The sequence below is a fragment of the Acipenser ruthenus genome, chromosome 26 (assembly GCF_902713425.1).
Source record: "Acipenser ruthenus chromosome 26, fAciRut3.2 maternal haplotype, whole genome shotgun sequence".
NCBI lineage: Eukaryota > Metazoa > Chordata > Actinopteri > Acipenseriformes > Acipenseridae > Acipenser > Acipenser ruthenus.
This window is the reverse complement of record NC_081214.1, coordinates 16,639,075-16,660,747: the sequence shown is the minus strand read 5'-3', so window position 1 is coordinate 16,660,747 and position 21,673 is coordinate 16,639,075. Positions and strand designations below refer to the sequence as shown.

General features: G+C 36.8%; 1 protein-coding gene across 4 annotated transcripts in view; it reads right to left on the bottom strand.

The window, feature by feature from the left end:
- The window catches only part of LOC117430270 (dachshund homolog 2-like), a 133,485-nt gene that overhangs the window by 73,396 nt on the left and 38,416 nt on the right, over positions 1-21,673 (bottom strand). For all 4 annotated transcript variants that reach the window (XM_059001024.1, XM_059001022.1, XM_059001023.1 and 1 more), the window contains exon 2: positions 2,265-2,380. In XM_059001024.1, the coding sequence (XP_058857007.1) occupies positions 2,265-2,380 (116 nt within the window). The remainder of the gene's footprint in view (positions 1-2,264; positions 2,381-21,673) is intronic.

The window sequence follows — 21,673 nt, the reverse complement described above, 5'->3', positions numbered from 1 at the left end:
ACTCCACCCTCTTGTTCTGCTTTATGAACAGACATTGGAGGGTAACTTTTGACAGCTCTGGAATGAACTGGGCCCATATCATCAAAAATATGTATCCTATGGAGTTTTAATTCTTTCAATAAAATAAATACATGATTATGGAACAGAATAGCACTGATTAAAATGACTGACTTTTAGGAAAGGTAATTAAAGATTCTCTATACAAAATGTAATAAGACAAAAACCAGAATTAATTTGTTAAACATTAAGGCATTTGTTGTAGACATAGAAATGTCTCTAGAAAACTAGAGAACTGGATGGGTGTTTGCTGTGTTTTGGGGGATCGCTTTGGAATTGTTTTGTTCATTGTATTTGTCAAACATTCGAATATCTGTGGTAAACATCCAAGCATCCAAATGTAAGAACATAAAAACAGTCTTTGAGCTGCAAGCTCACGCACATAATAATAATGAGAGCGAGCCCCTCTCGGGAGCAGGTGACATCTGTTTCTGTGCCAGATCCTGATAACAAATCTAGCAAAGCAAGGCACATTTTACCTGCACAAACAGGAGAAAGGCATTATATGAGTCAATAAGGGAGGAGAACCTACTGTATTCTACAATTATAGACTGCTCAGGATCTTTCAGCCAATCAGAGCGCACATTTTGCCTTCTGAATTCCACGACAAATCACAGAGAAATCCCTATTCATGACATCAACCGTGCCACTTTCAGGTTCTACCGTGCTGCATTCTCCAGTTCAGCACAGTTGACGTCACCTGCTTTAAAAAAATCATACCTGAGGCACCTCTCGAAATTCCATTCAACCGCAAAGTCCATCCAAAACAGGGACATTGCAGTCGGCCTCATACATTAGCCACTTTACAGTATTCTCCTCATCAAACTCAATTAACAACGGATAAAATAAAGGTTGGTAATGATTAGAAAAACAAATGTAGCTGGATTTGAACGTATTAATAAAGCTGTATATAACAGATGAACAGGACTGTGAGTGTCTGTCAATGGGTTATATCAGCACTCGTAGTGCTTAAACTGACCTCAGCTTTCAGCCTTGGTTCATTCACTTCTACTGATGCCGATATTATGCCGCACACAGACGTTCACCATCCTATAACTCTATATTACTGCATCCCCTTTTCCCCTGCCTATAGCGGCACAGCCCTACAGTATATACCCGAATTACAGTGGTTCACCGCTGGGGAAATGGATTTCTTAATATGGCATTCCAGTAAAACTCCAGATATAATTACCATATGAGCCAGTATATTTAAATATATTCTAATGTACAGTTCTACTGTCAATACCAGACATGGAGGGCTGAGGGTTGAAATATTTTCTCTGTGCGACAAATGATTATCGAGAGGGGTTTATAAAACTTTGGGATAAGGTTTTACAGTACTGGTATTTTAGATTTGACTGTGCTGTTCAAAGTGTTTGCTGGGTTTTGCACTGTCAAGCTAATACGTATGTGATCCATGTAGTGATATTTTAATCTTATCCATTGCCTTCTATGTTTAAGATGTGCATTTTTGTACTCTAAATGTGCACGTACTGTTAACTGTGATACAGCATAACATACTGTATGGGTTATTATGTGTAATTAAAACTGCAAAAATAAATTAATCTCTGATATATGAGACATAAAAACACAATTAACGTGAAGTGAGACAAAGAGTATCCAAGTATCATCAATGGCTTTCTAATAACAGGAGGTCCCTCTTGAAAGCAAGCTGGTTTAGCTAACCCAAAAACGTGTTTTCAAGGACGGCCCAATTTTTGCCCCCTGTTTTGGCTACTGTATGTTTGTTAATACTAGCAGTATTTTCCTTATTAACAGTGCGTTCCTGTGACACTTTTGCTTGAATAGCTTTGAGGATTTTAAACAACAGTTTGTGCATACAGTTATTACAGATGTGAATGATAGATGAATAGATAGATGGATATCCAGTTTTAGAAAGATTGGCCCTTTAATCCACCCTTTCCGATAATAACACGTTAAAACACTAAGCAATTTTGTTACAGAAAGCCTGAATTGCAAAATCTAAACTGCATTTGATTTTGGTCAGTAACACACAAAATCTTTTTTTTTTTTTTTTTTTTTTTTTAAATGAATACAAAAAAAAAAAAAAACTAAAAATCCAATATTCCAACCTCTCGTACAACATAAAAAAAGGCCCTGAAGGACAAGCTGGTCAAATCAATATTAGTTCATTTCAAACAGAGAGGGAGACAAAGAGAGCGTGATGATTTGATAGATTTCATTACCTGACGGGGAGATAAGTCCTGGTGATAAAAGGCCGTGGACACTGTGGGGCAGCAGGCGGGAGTTCTCCTGCATCGCAACACCCAGCGAACGCTTCGGGGGTCTTCCAGGTCTTGAGCTGTGGGAAAGCAAGGAGAATTATAATATATATATATATATATATATATATATATATATATATATATATATATATACTTTTACTGTAGAAGAGCCTTGAATAACAATATACCTTAAGCAAAATGTGAACCCACCACTGATACAGTATCTGGTCAATGGAAGGAAGACATACTATAACACTAGAGGTAAAACAGTCATTAGTAGAAAAGTTTATCTGTGACTTAGAGGTTGATTTGATATGCCTGTACCCTGCTGAGCCACAACTATTTATATGAGCAATTTAACCAAAGATAGTTGGTTCCCCAATGTATAGGTTGATCAACATACATTTCACCTCAGAGTAAAAATATATCTGTTTAAATGTACAGGTAATTAAAAAGAAATTTGGTTGTCTGCAACTTGCAGTTTAATTTTCTTAAGGTTATTCATGTGGGGAAGCGTTTATGAATACAAATAAAATACATTATCCTTTGGTACCATAGCAAATTTAGTTATCCCTCTATTTTGATACCTTGGTCTGCAATAAGAATGGTCGGTATTTATTGCCCACTGGTCTAATACCAATTACAATTACTTAATTAAAAGTAGTCCATTATAGGAATTATAATTACTATTATATCAAGTGTTACGGAGCACAATTCTACTCTGCAATGATTAGCTTATTTATATAACAGCATCCAGTGGCGTATACTGCAGTAAAACAGCTCAGTAGTTATTATATACACCACAAACCTAGTCTACTGGCTACAGTATCATGTGCACTAATCTATAGATGGCAGTGCTACATTTTAAGCAATTGATACTACATTAAACAAATTCAATTATCCAATTACTGTTCTATTCAATATCTAATGTCTACAATTTTGATCGTTAAACTTTACTTGACCTTTCGGTGTTTCTCAGGTGAAACATATTACTATCCCCTGTAGCAACCTGACACTCTGTGACTGGCTCACGGTAAACTGATCTGAGGACAGAACCAGCACACAATTTTACATTACTAATCCAATTAACAGCTTGAACAGCTACCCATGTAAAAAGAGCATTCAACATTAATCACTTTTGTGGTTGTTCTAGCCTGTAACTGGAACCTTCACGTTGTTAACTGCACTGTATACACAAACCTGTTATTCATAGACTGCTGTGTTTTATTCAGCTAGTAGCCTTATGCATATCAGGTTTTCACTGTTACACTTCGGATTCATATTTACTATAACCATAACTGCTGCTTTATATTGACTTTCTAAACAAAATCGAAAATAATATCTTGAACTACACAATGATTGAAAAAAGAGTAAAATTGGACTAATTTATGGAAATGTTTTCAACCGCTACAGTGCCTTGTTTAACTAATTCTGACACATGCTTCTTCAGAAGGCAAGGTGATTCCGTTCATACTCCTGACTAGAGGTCAAGTTACTACATGTTTAAATTGCTATCGCTGATACCAATAAAGGTTGTGAATTTGAGTCCTTACCGATGAAGAAAAGATTACACCGTGTAACAAATATATATTTTTTTTTAGTTCCTGGGTAGTAAGTGTTATTTCCTAATTGCTTATGCCTCAAAAGTATAGAAAATGGCTATTATTCCCCACAAACTTTGCTTTTGTGACCAGGACAGTGATATTTTGAAATGTACCTATTTTCCAGAACATTTCAGTGCTGAGTAAACTTGGAGTAACTTCTAGAACTTTCTAGAACTTTCCAGTAATATAAATAGTAGTATAAATACAGGGGCCTTAAGCCCATCAGTTCAGTTTAGTTCCAGCTGCCTAAGTGGATACATATCTGCATTTTTCTGAGATGGCATCAAGGTCATAGGAGACTTCAAAATGGTGGCATTCCTGATGGGTCTCCAAGGCGGTTTTACCAAGTTTCCCTGCTATCTTTGCCTTTGGGACAGCAGGGACACCAAGGCGCACTACCACAGGCGGGACTGGCCACAGCGGACCGAGTTCTCTGTGGGGAGGAACAACGTCAAGTGGGAGCCACTGGTGGACCCCCGGAAGGTGCTGATGCCACCACTGCACATCAAATTGGGCCTTATGAAACAATTTGTCAGAGCTCTAGATAAGGAGTCGACAGCCTTCAAGTACCTTCAAGACTTCTTCCCTAAGCTGTCTGAGGCAAAGGTCAAAGCCAGTGTCTTTGTCGGACCACAGATAAAGAAGATCCTGGAGTGCAATGAATTCCCCAAGAAGCTCACTAGTAAGGAGAAAGCGGCTTGGAACAGCTTTGTCGCAGTGGTTCGGGGCTTCCTGGGCAATCACAAGGCCGAAAACTATGTGGAGCTGGTTGAGACTCTGGTGAAGAACTACGGCACAATGGGCTGTAGGATGTCCCTCAAAGTCCATATCCTTGATGCTCATCTTGATAAATTCAAGGAGAACATGGGAGCGTACTCGGAGGAGCAAGGCGAGCGCTTCCACCAGGATATACTGGACTTTGAACACCGCTACCAAGGACAGTATAACGAGAACATGATGGGAGACTACATTTGGGGGCTGATTCGTGAAAGTGATTTACAGTATAATCGTAAATCTTGAAAAACTACTCACTTCTAAATCTTTTGTAGTCATTTTTGTATTACTTTAGTATAAATACATGTTAATTTGGATTCATATGTTGTTTTTTTCTGACTTTATGTGAACGAAAAGACACAAATTCCCCCGTTTTCTCATTGGAAATAGGTAAATTTCAAAATATCACTGTCCTGGTCACAAAAGCAAAGTTTGTGGGGAATAATAGCCATTTTCTATACATTTGAGGCATAAGCAATTAGGAAATAACACTTACTACCCAGGAACAAAAATTGTGTTACATAGTGTTATCTGAGGCAAATTCTATCGCAAGATTCAAATAAGAAATATTTCCTAAGCTACATTGAATGCCACATGTTTGTTTGTCTTTATTTATTATTATAAATGTTACATCTTTTAAATAATTAGCACACTAGCAAATACATCTTGTATCCTCTTACAATGAAACCATTTACTACACACCTTTAAGCATCGTATGGTTCTTATTCCTTTGAACTTTAATCGAATGTATGTTTGTTTGAAGATACAGTCCTCTTGACCGCGCTAGAAGGATCACAGTTTTTTTTTTTAAACAAGCTCACTCCTGCCAGCTTTCTGTTGTGCCAAATAAACATTTGAAATCTATTGAAATTCCTAGCCATGCATAATGCCATTGCGCTTCAGAGAAGCAAAAAAGGAAAGTGGAAAGCACATTAAAATTAGCCAACATAATTAAAACGTCATTAAACAAAATTACATAAATGCCTAGAGCTGAAAATTATTAAGTTAACCCTTGAAACACTAGCATGGTTTATCTTGGCAAAAGTCTATAAAGTAGCACCTGTGGGTCAAGTGTATTACCCCAAATAGGCCTATTACTACCAAACCAGAAATACAGTGTGGTACATTTGTTCGAAATTTTAAAGTGAGTTTCTGCAGTTATGACTGCCAGTACAACTGAGCTCCCAAAATATGATGCTGTGTCAATATACTGTAAAATGTACCCTGGTAAAAAATGAACAGTTTCTTCCATTATTACATGAAATGGTAGCCGTATCAGTCCAGGGATGACAGACAAAGAGAAGGAGTTGTGATATCTTTTATTGGACTAACTTTTAATATTTTTTGTTTAGTTGGTCCAATAAAAGCTATCACATCTTCTTCTCTTTGTCTTCCATTATTACAAAAAGACTGCTTTGTGACATCACAAGTCACTCTCACACATTGAGCGTGGCAACAAATCTGTCCAGTTTGTTTTGAAAACAGTGGGTGTTAATTGTGGAAGAAGGATTAGCAGGTGCCCAAAACAGAACAATAGTGATTAAATAAACATACTGAAATCTGTAAATGAGGTGCTAACAGTCAAAAAAAAAAAACATGTGTAAAAGTCCCAGGAATAAAACAACTGTGACTTTTTTGTTTTTAAAATCTAACTCTAAAAACAATTTAGATAGAAGACAAATATTTCTTCAAGATCAAATTTACACAGAAAATGGCTAGGCTGACTTGTATCCCCAATTATGCCCGTTAATTTTACACAGAGGGCACAATGTTAAAACAAGGACAGCAAGTAAAAGGACTACAGTACGAAACAAATAAGTAATGACAGTTTAAATATTACAATTAATTCAATAGTTGGCCAGCTTGTTTACTTTAAAATTCACTTCATATGGATACTGTCAAATTATTATTTTTAGATATTTAACAATACTCTTCCTGAAACTCCACATTAGAGCTAAAGGCTTCTCTGTAGCTGTGTGTTCTTTACTAACGTGATGATGGTCCTTTGTTCTTCATGTGGTAGTAATACAAATGCATTTGTTGTGGAATGACTAAGCCAAATGTATCCCTCTGCTGACACAGCTTTGGAGACATTTACCTTGGAGTGCATATTTTCTACTGAATATTTTCCATGAGGTGACTGTAACAAGCTTGCCGTTTCCCTTAGGAGTAATAATCCTATTTACTTATATTGTTACATTTGGATGCTTATTGTTCAACCTTAAGGGGTTTCTTCCTTTATATGGACAGGTGCTTCCCTTGGACTTGATTAAAAGGCTCCTTAATTCCAATTGTTGTCTTTTGTATTACAGGTAACACACAAATACACTGTGAGTCACTGTGCCTCAAGCCAGCTGAGGGCAGGAAAGGCATCTGAACAGACACAAAACATGTCTGAATTAAGTCAAAATTGTCTACAATACAATGACGATAGCAGCAACATTTTAAATTGTAACAGGTTGTAAAATACAATTTTTTTACAAAACAAGCTTGTGTTTTGGAGTATTATATGTTTATCACAGGATCTCTTAAAGTTTACATTCTTTCACGATCTACAACCACCGACTTCCATAATCCTGCCCCCTCCCCACATCTACTTCAGGCATCATATTGTAGGATAGCCTGACAGTCAATTTGTGCACAACGTATTTAGTTTGTTAAATTATACCTGTAAGCAGCTGTTCTCGATTGGTTTTGTTTTATTTTAAATTAGTCAAATGTAAAAACATGTACAGCATATGTTTATTTTTTAATTTATATCTGTTTAACAATTGCAGTAAATACACACAGAAACATTCAAACCGTTTAAAGGCAAACATGAATATAGGAAACTTGCTGTGCTAGATTAGAGAATGTAATATCTCAAACAACAACATATTTCAGAATGTTATCACCAGCCACAAAGACTACTGTTAAAACAGAGTAAAAAGACTACGGTAGAACATCTCTCGTGTTTATATTTGGTGCCACAGCTTCACCTTAGTGTAAGTCTCTACCTTCACACCAAATTACATTTGAACCATTTCTTAAGAATATTTCCTCAGAAGTACAAACACATGAATCTGGTGATCTGTGGAAGACCTGCACAGTCCACCTGTTAAAACCCTTCAGGTTAGTAGAGACCCATCCAACAATTGGGGGGGGGGGGGGGTCTGGAAAATTTGAAAAAACACCATTTCAAAATTTTAAATGGGAAATTGTTTAAACAACAAAGGCTGCAGCCAAAAAAACTGTACAAGTCAGGGTGCCTTTGAAGATATTTAATTAAAATCTAATCCCACATTCTTAAAGGCTCACATAAATTAAGCTGTCATTCAGGAGATTTATGCATTCACATTTGCATATTGCATACAATTCATCAATTACTCATGTTTGAAAGCACTGCCTTTCCCAGGGAGCTGGCTGCCACTGTGCCAACAAGCGGAATGAGAAGCATGCAGTACCCACTGGTACCCAGGAGAAGGCTGCCTCCATATGTCCATTCCTCACAACCCCCCCTCCAGCACCATATACTGCACTCAGGATTACTGACAACAATCTGATGCACTCTTTTTATCTCAATCTGTCAACTGAAGGTGGAACATTTAATGTGCAGCATTGGGCTTTGCAAAACAATAATAAAAAATGACAGAAACTTAGACACGATAATACAACCAGCACAGGGAACTATTCTGTGCGTCTTATTAATATCTATAATAATGTCATGGGTGAGTGCAACTAACTTCAGGCATTCTCAACCCTAAGATTTGATTTCTCAAATGGAAACTCTTATTTTTAAACTAGAAATGAATCTGTTGAGCCTATTCCCGGCTGGGCATGCTGCCAAAAAAACTGCTTTTGTTACAGTTAAGGTTCATAATTCCTATGTGTGTTGGGAATAACACAACAAATCAATACAAGCCTATCATATCTCAATTAATTACATATGAAATGATTACTTTTGTAAAACATATAGTATCCAGTAACTTTATAAAGACACCAGATAATGGGTCAATTTATAAAATTGCCACTACAGGTCAGGAAAATTATACCGTACAAGAGAACATAGGAATCCTAAATAATATTCTGGATACTGTTCTTAGTGAGCAGTTTTATATAATGTTCCATACTCCAAACCTGAATTGGTGCACCAGTTTTCTTAAATTAATTACAATATATAACAGGTTCTTTCTTTTTAGGGGGTTGTATTGGCTTGGGATATACACAATCAGTTTACTGTTACATATTCAGTCTTCATATCCCTACCATGGCTAAGGTTAACTGTTCTTATTGGCAAATACGTACATGTATTTAGGCAAGGTGAATATTAGCTATATTGTATTTGAAATGTATGCTGGACACGTCTGACTTCAGAGTCTTGGGAACAGCATTTACTGTATCTCATTTATGTAGTACTACAGGCTAAAAAACAACTTAACTGACCTTAAACTTGTGCGCATATACTGTGTAAAAAGAAGGCAGATGTGAAATGATTAAAAATAATCTATTTCTTCTTTGCCCTTCTAAATCTATAAGAAATACCTTTAAGTGGCATAAGAACAGTCAGACTATTTTCTGACCCAAACCTTCAGATATTGCATAACCTGCCACCTTAACAGCTCTGCCAGCAGTCCTCCTCAGAGATTCTGTTTTCTTTGTGGGCGTCCACCCTGGTAACATTTTGACATATAGCAGCTGTGTGATTTACCACAGTTGAGCGGATATTGTCTCCTCTAAATTTACTGTCAAACTGAAAGCACGTTCTGTACAGTAGATTCATATATGTATATCTAAGCACAGATAAAAATAAAAAAAATCCAGTGCTGTTGCTTTTTTGCACCTTTTCAAGAAAAAAGCACAGCACCCGACTTTGTTATATTGTTTAGATGTTCAATTCAATTCACAATGGGGTGATTCAGAATAGCTGCAGACAGCTTTGGGAATGCTATGGTTTTACACTGGTTTCAAACCCTTTCATGATGTATAAATAGGATAATGCATCAATAAAGTCTTTCAAAAGGCCATAATTTCATGCTTAGCAGTCACAACCTTTTTAATTACCTGCATCTCTGCTGCCGGGTCACATTTTCACAGTGGCGAGCTGCGAACTTCAAATACATAATTCTGATTTCTGTTCAGAGCCCCTGACACATTTTTTATGGAGCACACATCTGCTGTTGGAGATAAATAGTCTGAATATGAACCTTGTATGCTTTGAAAACACAATCTCTGACACAGGTTGTAAAAACAAAACACATCAGAAAAACATGTATAAAAATACATGAAATATACTACACTATAATATTACATGTGCTTCCAGAAAAATATATACCTAATTTAAACTTAATTTTAAAAAGCACATCTATACTATAGTTTATAACTATAGTGTAAAGTGTTACATAAAATGCAATGTAATAAAAATATAAAAAAGTACAAACTTTTGGAAACTGTAGATAACCTTATTGGTCAATTTGACCCAACAAATACATTGTGCGAGACTAAACTTCCAGTATTATGAATAGGGACAGGGGGGTCTATTCATAAAGGGTTAACGCCTGTCGAAATGAGAAAACAGGAGCACATGATCAGATTTTGACCATAGCCGCCTATTTAACGGCAGTTGCTATTCATAAGAGATAATTCAGATGCGTTGTTAAGCCCCAATGATTTTCGTCTATGAAGGCACGTTTTTAACAAATTGAGAGAAACATTAACGATTACCTCATTAGCATAAAGTTTTTATCAGTCCTGAGCGTCAACCTGCTATTCATAAGAGTGAAAAGAGCAAAATGCTGTCGATAACTAGGAGTTAGTGAACGCTTTCTAGTCATGTCTAAACTAACGACAGCCTTGGCACACTATTTTTTAAAGACCTATTTTATTACTACACTTGCTCTGTTATACAGTTTGACATACCCGTGATTAACACTGCCTATTTGTAGCTTTATATGAAGGAACATGCTTAATATAAATATATACTCACACAAGAACATATTCTACAGAATAATCATTTTGAAACAGCGCTGTGAAGCGGAGAGCAAGTGAGAGACAGTTATTCTATTATTATTATTTCTTTGCCGTCATCCGGGGCTGACAGCGGTCCATTTCTTTTTATTTCTTTTACCTGTGTTCACAATAAACAGTTTGGACAAATACTGCCTGTGAACCTGTTTATTTTCATGGAGCGTTACAATATACAGTATACCAGTGCTGCTGATGCAGTCGGTGGGAAATTTGGGCTTGCTTGGTATTGCAAAAAACACTGATCGAGCCTCAGTGCGAAGGCACGATCAGTGTTCAAAAGAGAGTGTTTTTTTTGTTTTTTCCGTGCACCACAAAACGATCCATTTTGTGTACAATGTGCAATACGGCACTGATTCATAAACATAAACTCGCCCGATTGATTCCCTGCTTTAAGCGGGGTTTATTAATAATAATAATAATAATAATAATAATAATAATAATAATAATAATAATAATAATAATAATCATGTTGAAAATTTGTAAGATTAACATTTAAAGTTTTCAACATTATTATTATTATTATTATTATTATTATTATTATTATTACTAGAATTACAGTATTATTCAAATGTCTTCCTACAGTGTTTTTTGTTTAGTTTTTTTTAGTTTATTAGTTTTTGGTCCTGCATTTAAGAATGAAAATCTTATGTGTGAGTATGGAAATGTATTTACCAGCATTGTCAAACAAAACAAAAATACAAAGTATTTTTTAAAAAAATACTTTTTTTCTAAATTATGACGTCCTGATTTTTTGGAAGATGTGATAGTTTTTTTTTTAATGGAAATGGGAATAGTAAATAGGACGGGGACAGAACTGCACGCGGTAATCATGTTTTGCGTACGGTAAACGTTTCGTAAACAAGGCCCTAAGGGTATTAAATCATTGCATTTAATGTTGTAATTGTGCTAAACCGGCAAGCTTAGCTGCCTGGTTATTAGTTAGTCGTTTTCTGTTTAGTTGTACTCCGTGAGAGAGTTAGGATTTTATTTTGTTTTGTTTTTTTGTGATTCTTAAAGAATTGAACTTGCGTCCTCTGAACAAGGACGCGCTGTATATAAATAAACACACAGGTACCGCCCTGTTTTTGAATTCCACTCTGTTGTTCGAGTATTATTCTTGCTGCTAGAAGACTGGTATTCGCCCTCCTAAATGACGGTAAACAAGACAAGTTGCCACAACAGGTAATTACATTGCAGATGTTGGAGAACACCCCCTCCCAAAAACTAATTAAAAAACATATTCTATATGCAGTACAGCCCCTCTGGAAAGTTTGGGAAACAATGCAGGAAATACTGTGCCTATTTTTATATTCACCTAAATAAAGTTGATTCCATTTTGGACACAGATACTGTCTATTTCACATATCCATCCCAGCATTAGGATAGTTACATCACAAGATAAAATAGCAGATCATTTGCCAAAAAGCTAATTGCTGTTACAGAAACAACCACAAGTGTAACAGAATTATACTATAAAAAAAAGTGCTAAATGTTAAAACCAAGTTTAAAAGTTTATTGAAAGATTTGTGATAATATTGCTAAAATTTTGGTTGGCTAAGCTGTTTTCCCATACTTCTGTTCTTTTTATTATTTAAAAATGTACCTTATTATTTGTATGCTTTTGAAAACCTTTTCATTATAATAGTAACCCTTAAATCAACATTAATAACTAGTAACTATTTCAATTGTTCATTTTTTCCACAGATGATCCAGCCTTGAGTCCCTGAAAGGTTTTCTCTATAGTAAGGACCCCGTAGACACCAGAAAAGGACTAGGCTGTGGACACACCTGTCTTCATTCTCCAGTGCTGTCTGTAAGCAGTATGTTTTTTTTGTAATTAAAACCAGGTTTTCATTGAAGTTTTCATTTATTTTCTGTGAATAAAGGGAAACATTTACCCTCCAGTAAAATAATCAATCTTAGCACTAAAAATGTCAGGCTTTCTCCTTACAGGCATTTTTTTTCTTTTTTTAATCTATTCAATTAAAATCTCCAATAGCAATCTAACAATGTCACCTTGAGAATACACATTTAAAAGCATGTATTTCTAGCATGTATTTAAAACCAAACTGTTTACTACACTCTTCCATCTTTGAAAAGAAAAGAGACAATAAAATGTTCATACACAGAGGAAATTTAAATATCAATAAACCACTCTAATATATAGACTTGAAAATGCCTTCACAGATTTTGCCAATGCATGGAAGATGATATGATATTGTAAACTGCTAAATGCATGACACCTCTCATTTAAATAAAGCACAAGGTTGCTACAGTATCTACAGGTGAAAGGATTTCAATTAATTCATTGTAGTTTCAGCAACAGTCCTGCTTTGAAATCACTTGTTCCTTTATGTGGGATTACTGTTACTTAAGCCGTGTCATGTCTGCTATTGAATTGGATTTTTAAAGCAATTTAATTTGAAATCAGATTAAGCCCTTTTGAATATGGAAAGCAGCTGAAAGCAGTGAGATATTAAAGTCCCTGTAATGTCACTATTACAGGGCTTGATGTACCAATCCTGATTTATTATTTAATACTGTGTTAAAACTATTAGTAATTTTAAATAATAGCATTTGTCTGTCTAATAGGCTATGACCAAGTATGATGTCAGCTACTGTAGTGAATTACATTTTTTGGAGAAGAAATAGGCTAGTGCATTATTATCCCTCACCGGGAATGCATAATTCGGGGTATATGGAGGCTGCAATAATAACAAGTGAATATCCAGTTAGACCACTTTCTTTAATATAAGAGGTGCATACCCCCTTTACAGGATGCATAAATAATGCAGAAAGGCTGTGATAAATGACCAACACATTGGTGGAACTCTACTTGCCTATTGGTCACTAAACATGCTGCCTGTATCAATTGGGAAAGAAACAGTGCCCGAGTGGCCTAAGTGCCACTGTATACGGACAGTGCTCATCTTTTAATTTAAGTAGCCTATGCTCATAATATCTCCTGGTCAGATTAAGCATTTCAGAGCTGCTGATGGTATTGATTAAATGTCAAATGTTTTTCCCTTAATGTCCAGATGGGTAGTGCTGCGTGTTCTTTGTGTGGATTTCTGCAGTCCATTATCTTTTTCATTAATCATATTGCAACACACCCAGACTCAGCAGGGTTACTCCATTTTAAAATTGTTTTTTTTTTACCCTCTGTAGCAGGGCAGCAGGAGAGAGCCCTGCACACTATTAGAGGGGGCAGAGCAAAGCCCTCCTGTAAAATGTATAGTTTTGGTTATTCTAAATGGGTGATTTAATGTATTGTATGATTTGAACATATTTTGTGTTTTATTATTACTGTTATGATTTATTTAGGTATAAATGACAGCGAAAAGCTGTGCGTTTTTTTTTGGTTGTTTATTTTAAAAACCTCATGCAGAAGGTGGTCATCTCCCGAGTTAATTAGTTCATTTCATTGTTGCTAATCGGGAGATGGTCACCTGTATAAAAGTCTGCAGTTTTCAGCGCTCTGGGTGGGAGTGTTTTAGAGAGAGAACGAGAGAGACAGAGGAGCGCGAAACTGAAAGGAAAAAAGGTACAGTGAAGGCAACTGCCCAGCCTGACCTTAGTTATCGATTCAGTGTGGTTTTTGTGTTCTTGATTTTGTTTTGTTTAAAACTTCTATTTTGTGCTCTGTCAGCAGTGTTTTTTTTTTTTTTTGTTAAAACTGTTTATTTATTTTTGTTTAAAAATAAACGTCGCTGCAGCGCCTTTTTGCACCGCAGTACCTTGCCTGTTTTTGTTCCTGCTTCTGGTCTGATGTCACCACCTCAGCCATCCCTGTCACACCCTCTTACAGTTCTACTGTAGTGTAGCTACAGACAGGTCTTTCGGTTAAAGCAACAGTAACTCAGTAATCTGTATACAGCCACAGTGGTTATTAGGTCCTTCTGTCACATGACACTGTGTTGAATGAAAGCTTTTCTGAATCTCCAACGGCACCTCACAATAATTGAAAATAATACAATATACTGGTATTTATCAAGGCCCTCTATTAAAATAAACCATTCCAAAATAAAAATTTAAAAAAAGTTTACGATGTCATTTCATAAAAACAAGCTTTTAAACTCTTAACAGGCTCAAGAGTTTAAAAGAAACCTGGAATCCATAATTCAGTGCGAAGCGTTCCATAACTTTGGGACAACAAAAGTCCCTGGAACACAGCCTCACGTTGGATCCCTGCAATTGTGTGGAGAAGCTTGTAACACATGTTGTTTGTGATGTTCCCTGTGTGAAAATGAACAAGTAGGCAAAATGCTCTTTGTGTCATCATTACTCTTACAAAACTGGCATGGATCCCAAAGCACTACGTACATGTTATTTTTCAAGAGAACTAGAAAGCAACAGCTTTATATTCAAGGTTTATATTTTATTATGTCTAAATTAGGGCCCCAATGGGAGTACAGCTGCTTCAATATCTCCAGTCCTTCTCAATTAAATCCAATCAGGTACATGAAGGAAAGCTGACAGCAATCCATTTTTCTGTGTCCCTCCTTTACTCAAGTTAGGTATCAAGTAGATGGGCATCCCATTTGACACACAAGATTGCTAGTTCATCTTCAAACAATAAGAGTGCTGGCATGCAGCTGCAGGATTAAATTGACATTATCAACCTGTCTGACTAACTGTTCAGGAGGACTGCATAACAGGATTTTACTAATGGCAACAAACCTCGTTTCTCAGCATCTCAGAGCGGATTACTGTCACTCAGCGCCAGGGGAACTGGGAAACATGAACGACTTTCTTTTATTTGTTTAATATTCTGTTCAGTAATCTGTTTAAAAACAGCATCAGAGGGAAATGTCATGGGAAGCTATAAACATCCAGTTTATTACTTCTTGTACCTACAAACTGACCGAAATGAAACCCTGAATCCAACTTTCAGAGAGAGGACACTTCAGAACTTGTGGTTTAATTTTTACGAGATTATAATAAATACATTAAAAAAGTTCCCATGAGAAAATATTTTGGAAGTTAAACAATTATACAGAATATTATCATTTCTATGTATGATACTCTCTACGGAATGCTTGGTTTACAGGATATTCTAATGGGTCACCTATTGTTATGGGTTTACATGCAACTCAGACTGAAACTGACGACGGAAAGGTCTGGTGAAATCAGTTCAGAAACAAAAGTACCAAAAAATCTCTAAAAAATTCAAATCAACTAAAATGAATAACTAATGTTGTGTAGAATATTTACAGAAGTTGTGTAACATATTGTTGAATGTTTTCTGTCAAACCCTGGTACATTGGGTAATGTATAGCATTCTTCCAAACCTTTTTTAAATATAATAATCGATATGCACTCTGTAAAGTCTCTCTGGAAGACAAAGGCCAGCCCTGCAGGTGTCCGCTTGAGCACCAGGCGCCTGGCTAGTAGGGTCCATCGTATTGTGGAGAAGAAACAGTCGCTGCCTTCCTAACCCACTGGGAGCGCCACAGCCAATACGAGCCTTCCTCTGGGATCCCCACAAAGACTGCCAGGATGCAAACCTGAGCTCCCCTCACTCTGACTCACCCTGCACACCACGTGGCCCTGCTTTTACCAAATGAACAACTTTAATAAAGAAAACACCACTGTCCTAATATAAAAAGGTTAAGCACTACTCTTTGCTGAAGTATAAGCCCAATACTGTACCATTGGTGAATTCAGTGCTCTGCTTTAGTTTTATGAATAATTTTCATATACATTAGAGTCAAACGATTGTCATTATTGCCAACAGGCAACAGGAAAAGACCAATAATATTTGTCTAAGTAAGTAGGTGTAAATACATATATCAGGGCCAGGGATCTCTAATTGGGGTGAAAATACTTTTTTTTTTTAGAAAACTACAATTCCCAACCTTTAATTACATACCATACATACTGTACATACATGAATTGTACTGCAGAGGAATGAATTAAGCATGGAATACAGAAACCCAGGCTCAACAAGTTAAGCAAATTAATTCATGGAAAGACATCTAGAGTACAACCTATAGCCAAAAGGTTGGAGGGGGACACGGTTATTTAATTGTATGCAAGAGTTTCTGACTACTAAATGGATAATTACAGAGTCCCTATGCAACATTGCACTACATGTTTTTTCATTCTTCCTTAGGACAGCATTTGAGTATGACTGACAGTTTTGCCCTGTTTTTTCAGAGATCTAATGGAAGTTAACTGCAGCTGCTGTGGGCCTCTTGACAAAAATCCAAGCAGCACACAAGATGTCCATAAAAAAAAAACTATTTTATAAAGTAACCAAAAGAGTGTCTTTATAGTTTGTTGTCATGGGTACACCTCATAAATCATTGGATATTTTCTATTATTATAAACGTGACGGCCTCACACTGCCCTTGTGCTCAGTGGATTTCTCCGCTAATTTTAAGGTGTTTTCATACATCAATTGTTTTGTAAAATAAATGTCATGACGACCACGGAACACTTAAGCTTGTTATCAGGCACTCAGGCGTTCATTAGGACCCCCTCAGTTTGGCATTTCAAGCATCCCTGCCTCTTTGCATTATTGAGTAGTTTATCTGTGCATTTTCTAAACATGGCTTGAGCATAAGAGGATAAAGGCAGCAAAAGAATCCAAAGGCCCACTGGTTGCCATGGTGACCTAAACTGATCAATTTCCTGTCACTGTTCTAACCAAGGCAGTCTCTGTGGCCATAAATACTAATTATTAATGTTGGCCATTTGCTGACGTATTTATTTTACAGATTAAAGTGGTGCATAACTAATTTATCATTTAACATTAGTCCTCTTGTATTTCATAAGTTTCAGTTTATTTTCAAGTGAAAAAAACCACCTAAACCTGTACATTAGATTTATTAAGCTTTAATGATTGAGGCCTGTTACTATTATAAAAACCTCTGAGTTCACTCCGAGTAGTGTGTGAATGAAATTTTCTTTAAAATCTTATCAAGTGGATAATTAGGCCAACTGGTTGATTAACTAATATGAGATGACTGAGGGTCCCATTCCTGGCTCTAGAATCACACCATAAAAAATGTCCTACTGCAGATCATCATCACTTTTTATGCCTGAACATTTACATTTAATCTAAGCAAAAACACACATACAGTAATGGGATATTAAAAAGGAAAGAAATAGTTAACATTGTTAACCCAAGCCTATATTTTAAGTGCAGCACGGAGACCAGGACCAGAGGACATAGTTGGAAATTAAATGGAGACAGAGACAGAGTGATGAGTATATGGAATGGGTTACCATGCTGAATCATTGGGATCCTTTGAAAAATGACAAAACACATTTCTGAGATCCATTAAATAGAATTGATGGGCACAATCAGTTTAAGTGAAGGATAGATTATTAATATTTATTGACTGCATTATACTGATTAGGAAATGTAGTTTATGTATGATTAAAAATGTTTTCCTCAGGGGCTCCCGAGTGGCGCATCCAGTAAAAGCACTCGCTAGAGTGCAGGATGTGCTCTATAGCCTGGACGTCGCCGGTTCGAGTCCAGGCTATTCCACAGCCGACCGTGGACGGGAGCTCTGAGGGGGCGGCGCTCAATTGGCCGAGCGTCATCCGGGGGGAGGGAGGGTTAGGTCGGCCAGGGTGTCCTCGGCTCACCGCGCACCAGCGACCCCTGTGGCCGGACGCCTGCGGGCTTGCCTGTAAGCTGCCCAGAGCTGCCTTGTCCTCCGACGCTGTAGCTCTGAGGCGGCTGCACGGTGAGTCTGCAGAGTGTAAAGAAGCGTGCGGCTGACAGCACACACTTCGGAGGACAGCATGTGTTCATCTTCGCCCCTCCCGAGTCAGCGCAGGGGTGGTAGCGGTGAGCTGAGCCTAAAAAATAATTGGGCATTTCAAATTGGGGAGAAAATAATAAAAACTGATTGGCAACGACTAAATTTTAAAAAATAAATAAATAAATAAATAAATAAATAAATAAATAAATAAAAAAGTTTTCCACAGCTGTACAGCAATACACTGTAAAACCAAACAAATTGAAATGAATACAATTTTAAAAAACTATCTATAAACATACTGGAGACATTTTTCATCACCATTTCTTCAAAATTCCCTTTAAATATAATGTGAGCAGCAAAACTAGAAACCCTTTCTAGACTTTTTCAATATATTGATTGTGCATTAGTTTAGCTTAGGCTTAAACTAGAACTGCTAATCGTGTGTCACGTGATGTCACTAGATGCACTACCTCGAATGTCCCCCTATTGATTTCCCCTTTTTTTTTCGCTCCATCTCCATAAACAAAGTTACTATGGCGGGCTTGCAGCAAAAGCAGTCCAAGGGAGAAAGTATTGGTTTTGTTCAGAACTAGACTTGAGCTGTAAAATTCCTCTGAACCAAACTAAGAAAAGAGTCTCCCACACATTATATTCTCCCTTTTAAAACTCCTGCCATGTTGTTTACCCCCACTAGCCAGTGAAGGCTTGTTGTCACAATGAAGGACCTGTTTTGACACACTGAAGAGCACTTGGTAAAATCAAATATTAGGTTGAAAAGTACTGCAAGCAGGCATGTATCAGAATGAACCAATACTATTTACTGAAAGAGGAGGCTGTGTGGTCCAGTGGTTAAAGAAACGGGCTTGTAACCAGGAGGTCCCCGGTTCAAATCCCACGTCAGCCACTGACTCATTGTGTGACCCTGAGCAAGTTACTTAACCTCCTTGTGCTCCGTCTTTCGGGTGAGACGTAATTGTAAGTGACTCTGCAGCTGATGCATAGTTCACACACCCGAGTCTCTGTGAGTCGCCTTGGATAAAGGCGTCTGCTAAATAAACAAATAATAATAATAATAATAATAATAATAATAATAATAATAATAATAATAATAATAATAACTCCAACTAGAGTATTTCAACTATTATCAAAATAATGCAAAATAACAATAAAACATTGGGGTCTGTTTGTGGTGGTGGATCCATTGGAGTTTTATGCATTTTTATTGACAGAAATACACTGAAGAGATGCACACTGTATGTTAGATATTTCATTTTCATGACATTGGTACACTAATACCTGTTTTAATGATCAAAACAATGGCAAATCTAAATCAGCTAAGAGCAAATGAACATATTCCACTGTGATATGGCTTTTCTAAAGCTTATTCTTCATTAAAATACCAGCTAACCACAGGTTGTAACTCTTGACTGTTTTGTTATTTCCACCTTCTTTAGCACATTTATTGGTTCCCTGAATCCCAGGCAAGTACAGCCAGGCTTGTGAGAATCAGGTCTTTGTAACCTCAACTACTACCCTTCAAAATCACATGTACAGTAAATGTAAGTTTCTGCTTGACACTGTAGTGTAACAGAGAAATTAATGTTGTTTGTATGTTGTATTTAATTCTGTAGGTCAGTGAGATATTTGTATCATTTTGTTTCCATTTTTTTATTTTGTTTTACCAGTATGCCTACACAGGAGCGAGGGCTGTGCAGCAATATGAGGAATCTGCAGTACTGTGTATTATCAAGGTCAGCAAACACTGCGCTCTTAAAGGCCCTGAGGACAGTAAGAGATCAGGGACTGTTATTCCCTGGTTAATATTAAGGGCTGTTATACTCTCAAAGGGGATCGCTTGACTGTCCCTGCCCTCCGGGCTGCTACTCCTGTCACTGCTTCCCCAAAGAGAAAAAAAAAATAAGTACGCCGCATGGGACCTTTCACCAGTGCAGCACTCTAGTTAATCAACACAAAGTATGCTGCAAAATAAAAGTAAAAAATGTACATGCAGCAGACACTCATGCATATCAAACTGAGAGCCAAATAACATATGTTCTATCATATATATTATATGACAACCTCAATCTCTCAGTGTGACTGTTTTTCAACAATTCAATTATCAATTTGTCGTCCAAATCAATGTGATTTTTTTTTTTTTTTTTTTACACAAAACTCCATTTGTAAAGAACAACCCGAGTTGTTTGGTAGCAAGCAGCAAGTCATTTAGGAAGGCACCAGACCCTGACACACTTGATAGATCTAAATAGGCTATGTGCTAATATTTTAGGGAGATATGATATTAACAGGTAAAGAGTTCAACCAAACATTTTGGCCAAAACAGGGGGCTTTGCATGTCTCACAAACGCACAGACGGATTCATATCCCCGTTTCAGCAGAGCCCGGGGGAGCAAGGGAGTGGCCGCAAGGCTGTGGAAGATCCTGTGGACGGAGCAGCTGCAGCAGGAAGACTCCAGGGGCTCTGCAATCAGCTCGACAGCCTGCACTCACAGGTGTGTCACTCCTCGCAGCTGAAGCTTCATCAGCTTTACTGCCTTCATTTCAAGTCAGGGTACTGTCAAGGTTAAACGCACTTTATTCCTCCTCTCTGCAAACAGGAGCTTCATTTCTTGATGTGGCTACTTCTGCTGCTAGTACTTCAGTAGTATAATATAATTGCCTCATATAGTTAGCTGGATCTAACTCTGAATATCCTTTAAATGGACGTTGTCATTATAATTAGGCATCACATATTCAAAGACAGCTCCTAAAAGCCCACTGTGTATGATTTATCAGTGAAAATCCGAATACTCATTTAAATGGATACATAGATTGCAAAGAGTAATGCCTTTTTATCCAATGCTTAAAATGGAAAGGTACTCGCCACTGCTGTATATATATATATATATATATATATATATATATATATATATATATATATATATTACTGTAAAAATCGGTTTATAGGTCGCACCGACGTAAAAGTCCCCCCCCCCCCCCCCCCCCCCGTCCCCGTCCCCCCCTCTTTTTGAGACTTCAAGTTTAGGAAAACACAATTTTTGTGTTAAAATAGATTTTTTACAATATTTTTTTTTTCCCCTGCATGCTCAACACCGATAAATAAAGAAATATGCATGGGTTTAGTTTTGAAATAACCCTTGTTTGCAACATTTTATTCCATTAATAATTTTACAGTGTTTTTCGACTTATACACCGGTTCTTATGGTACACTGATGTCTTGTGCACATATTTTGTATAGTGGATTTTTTTT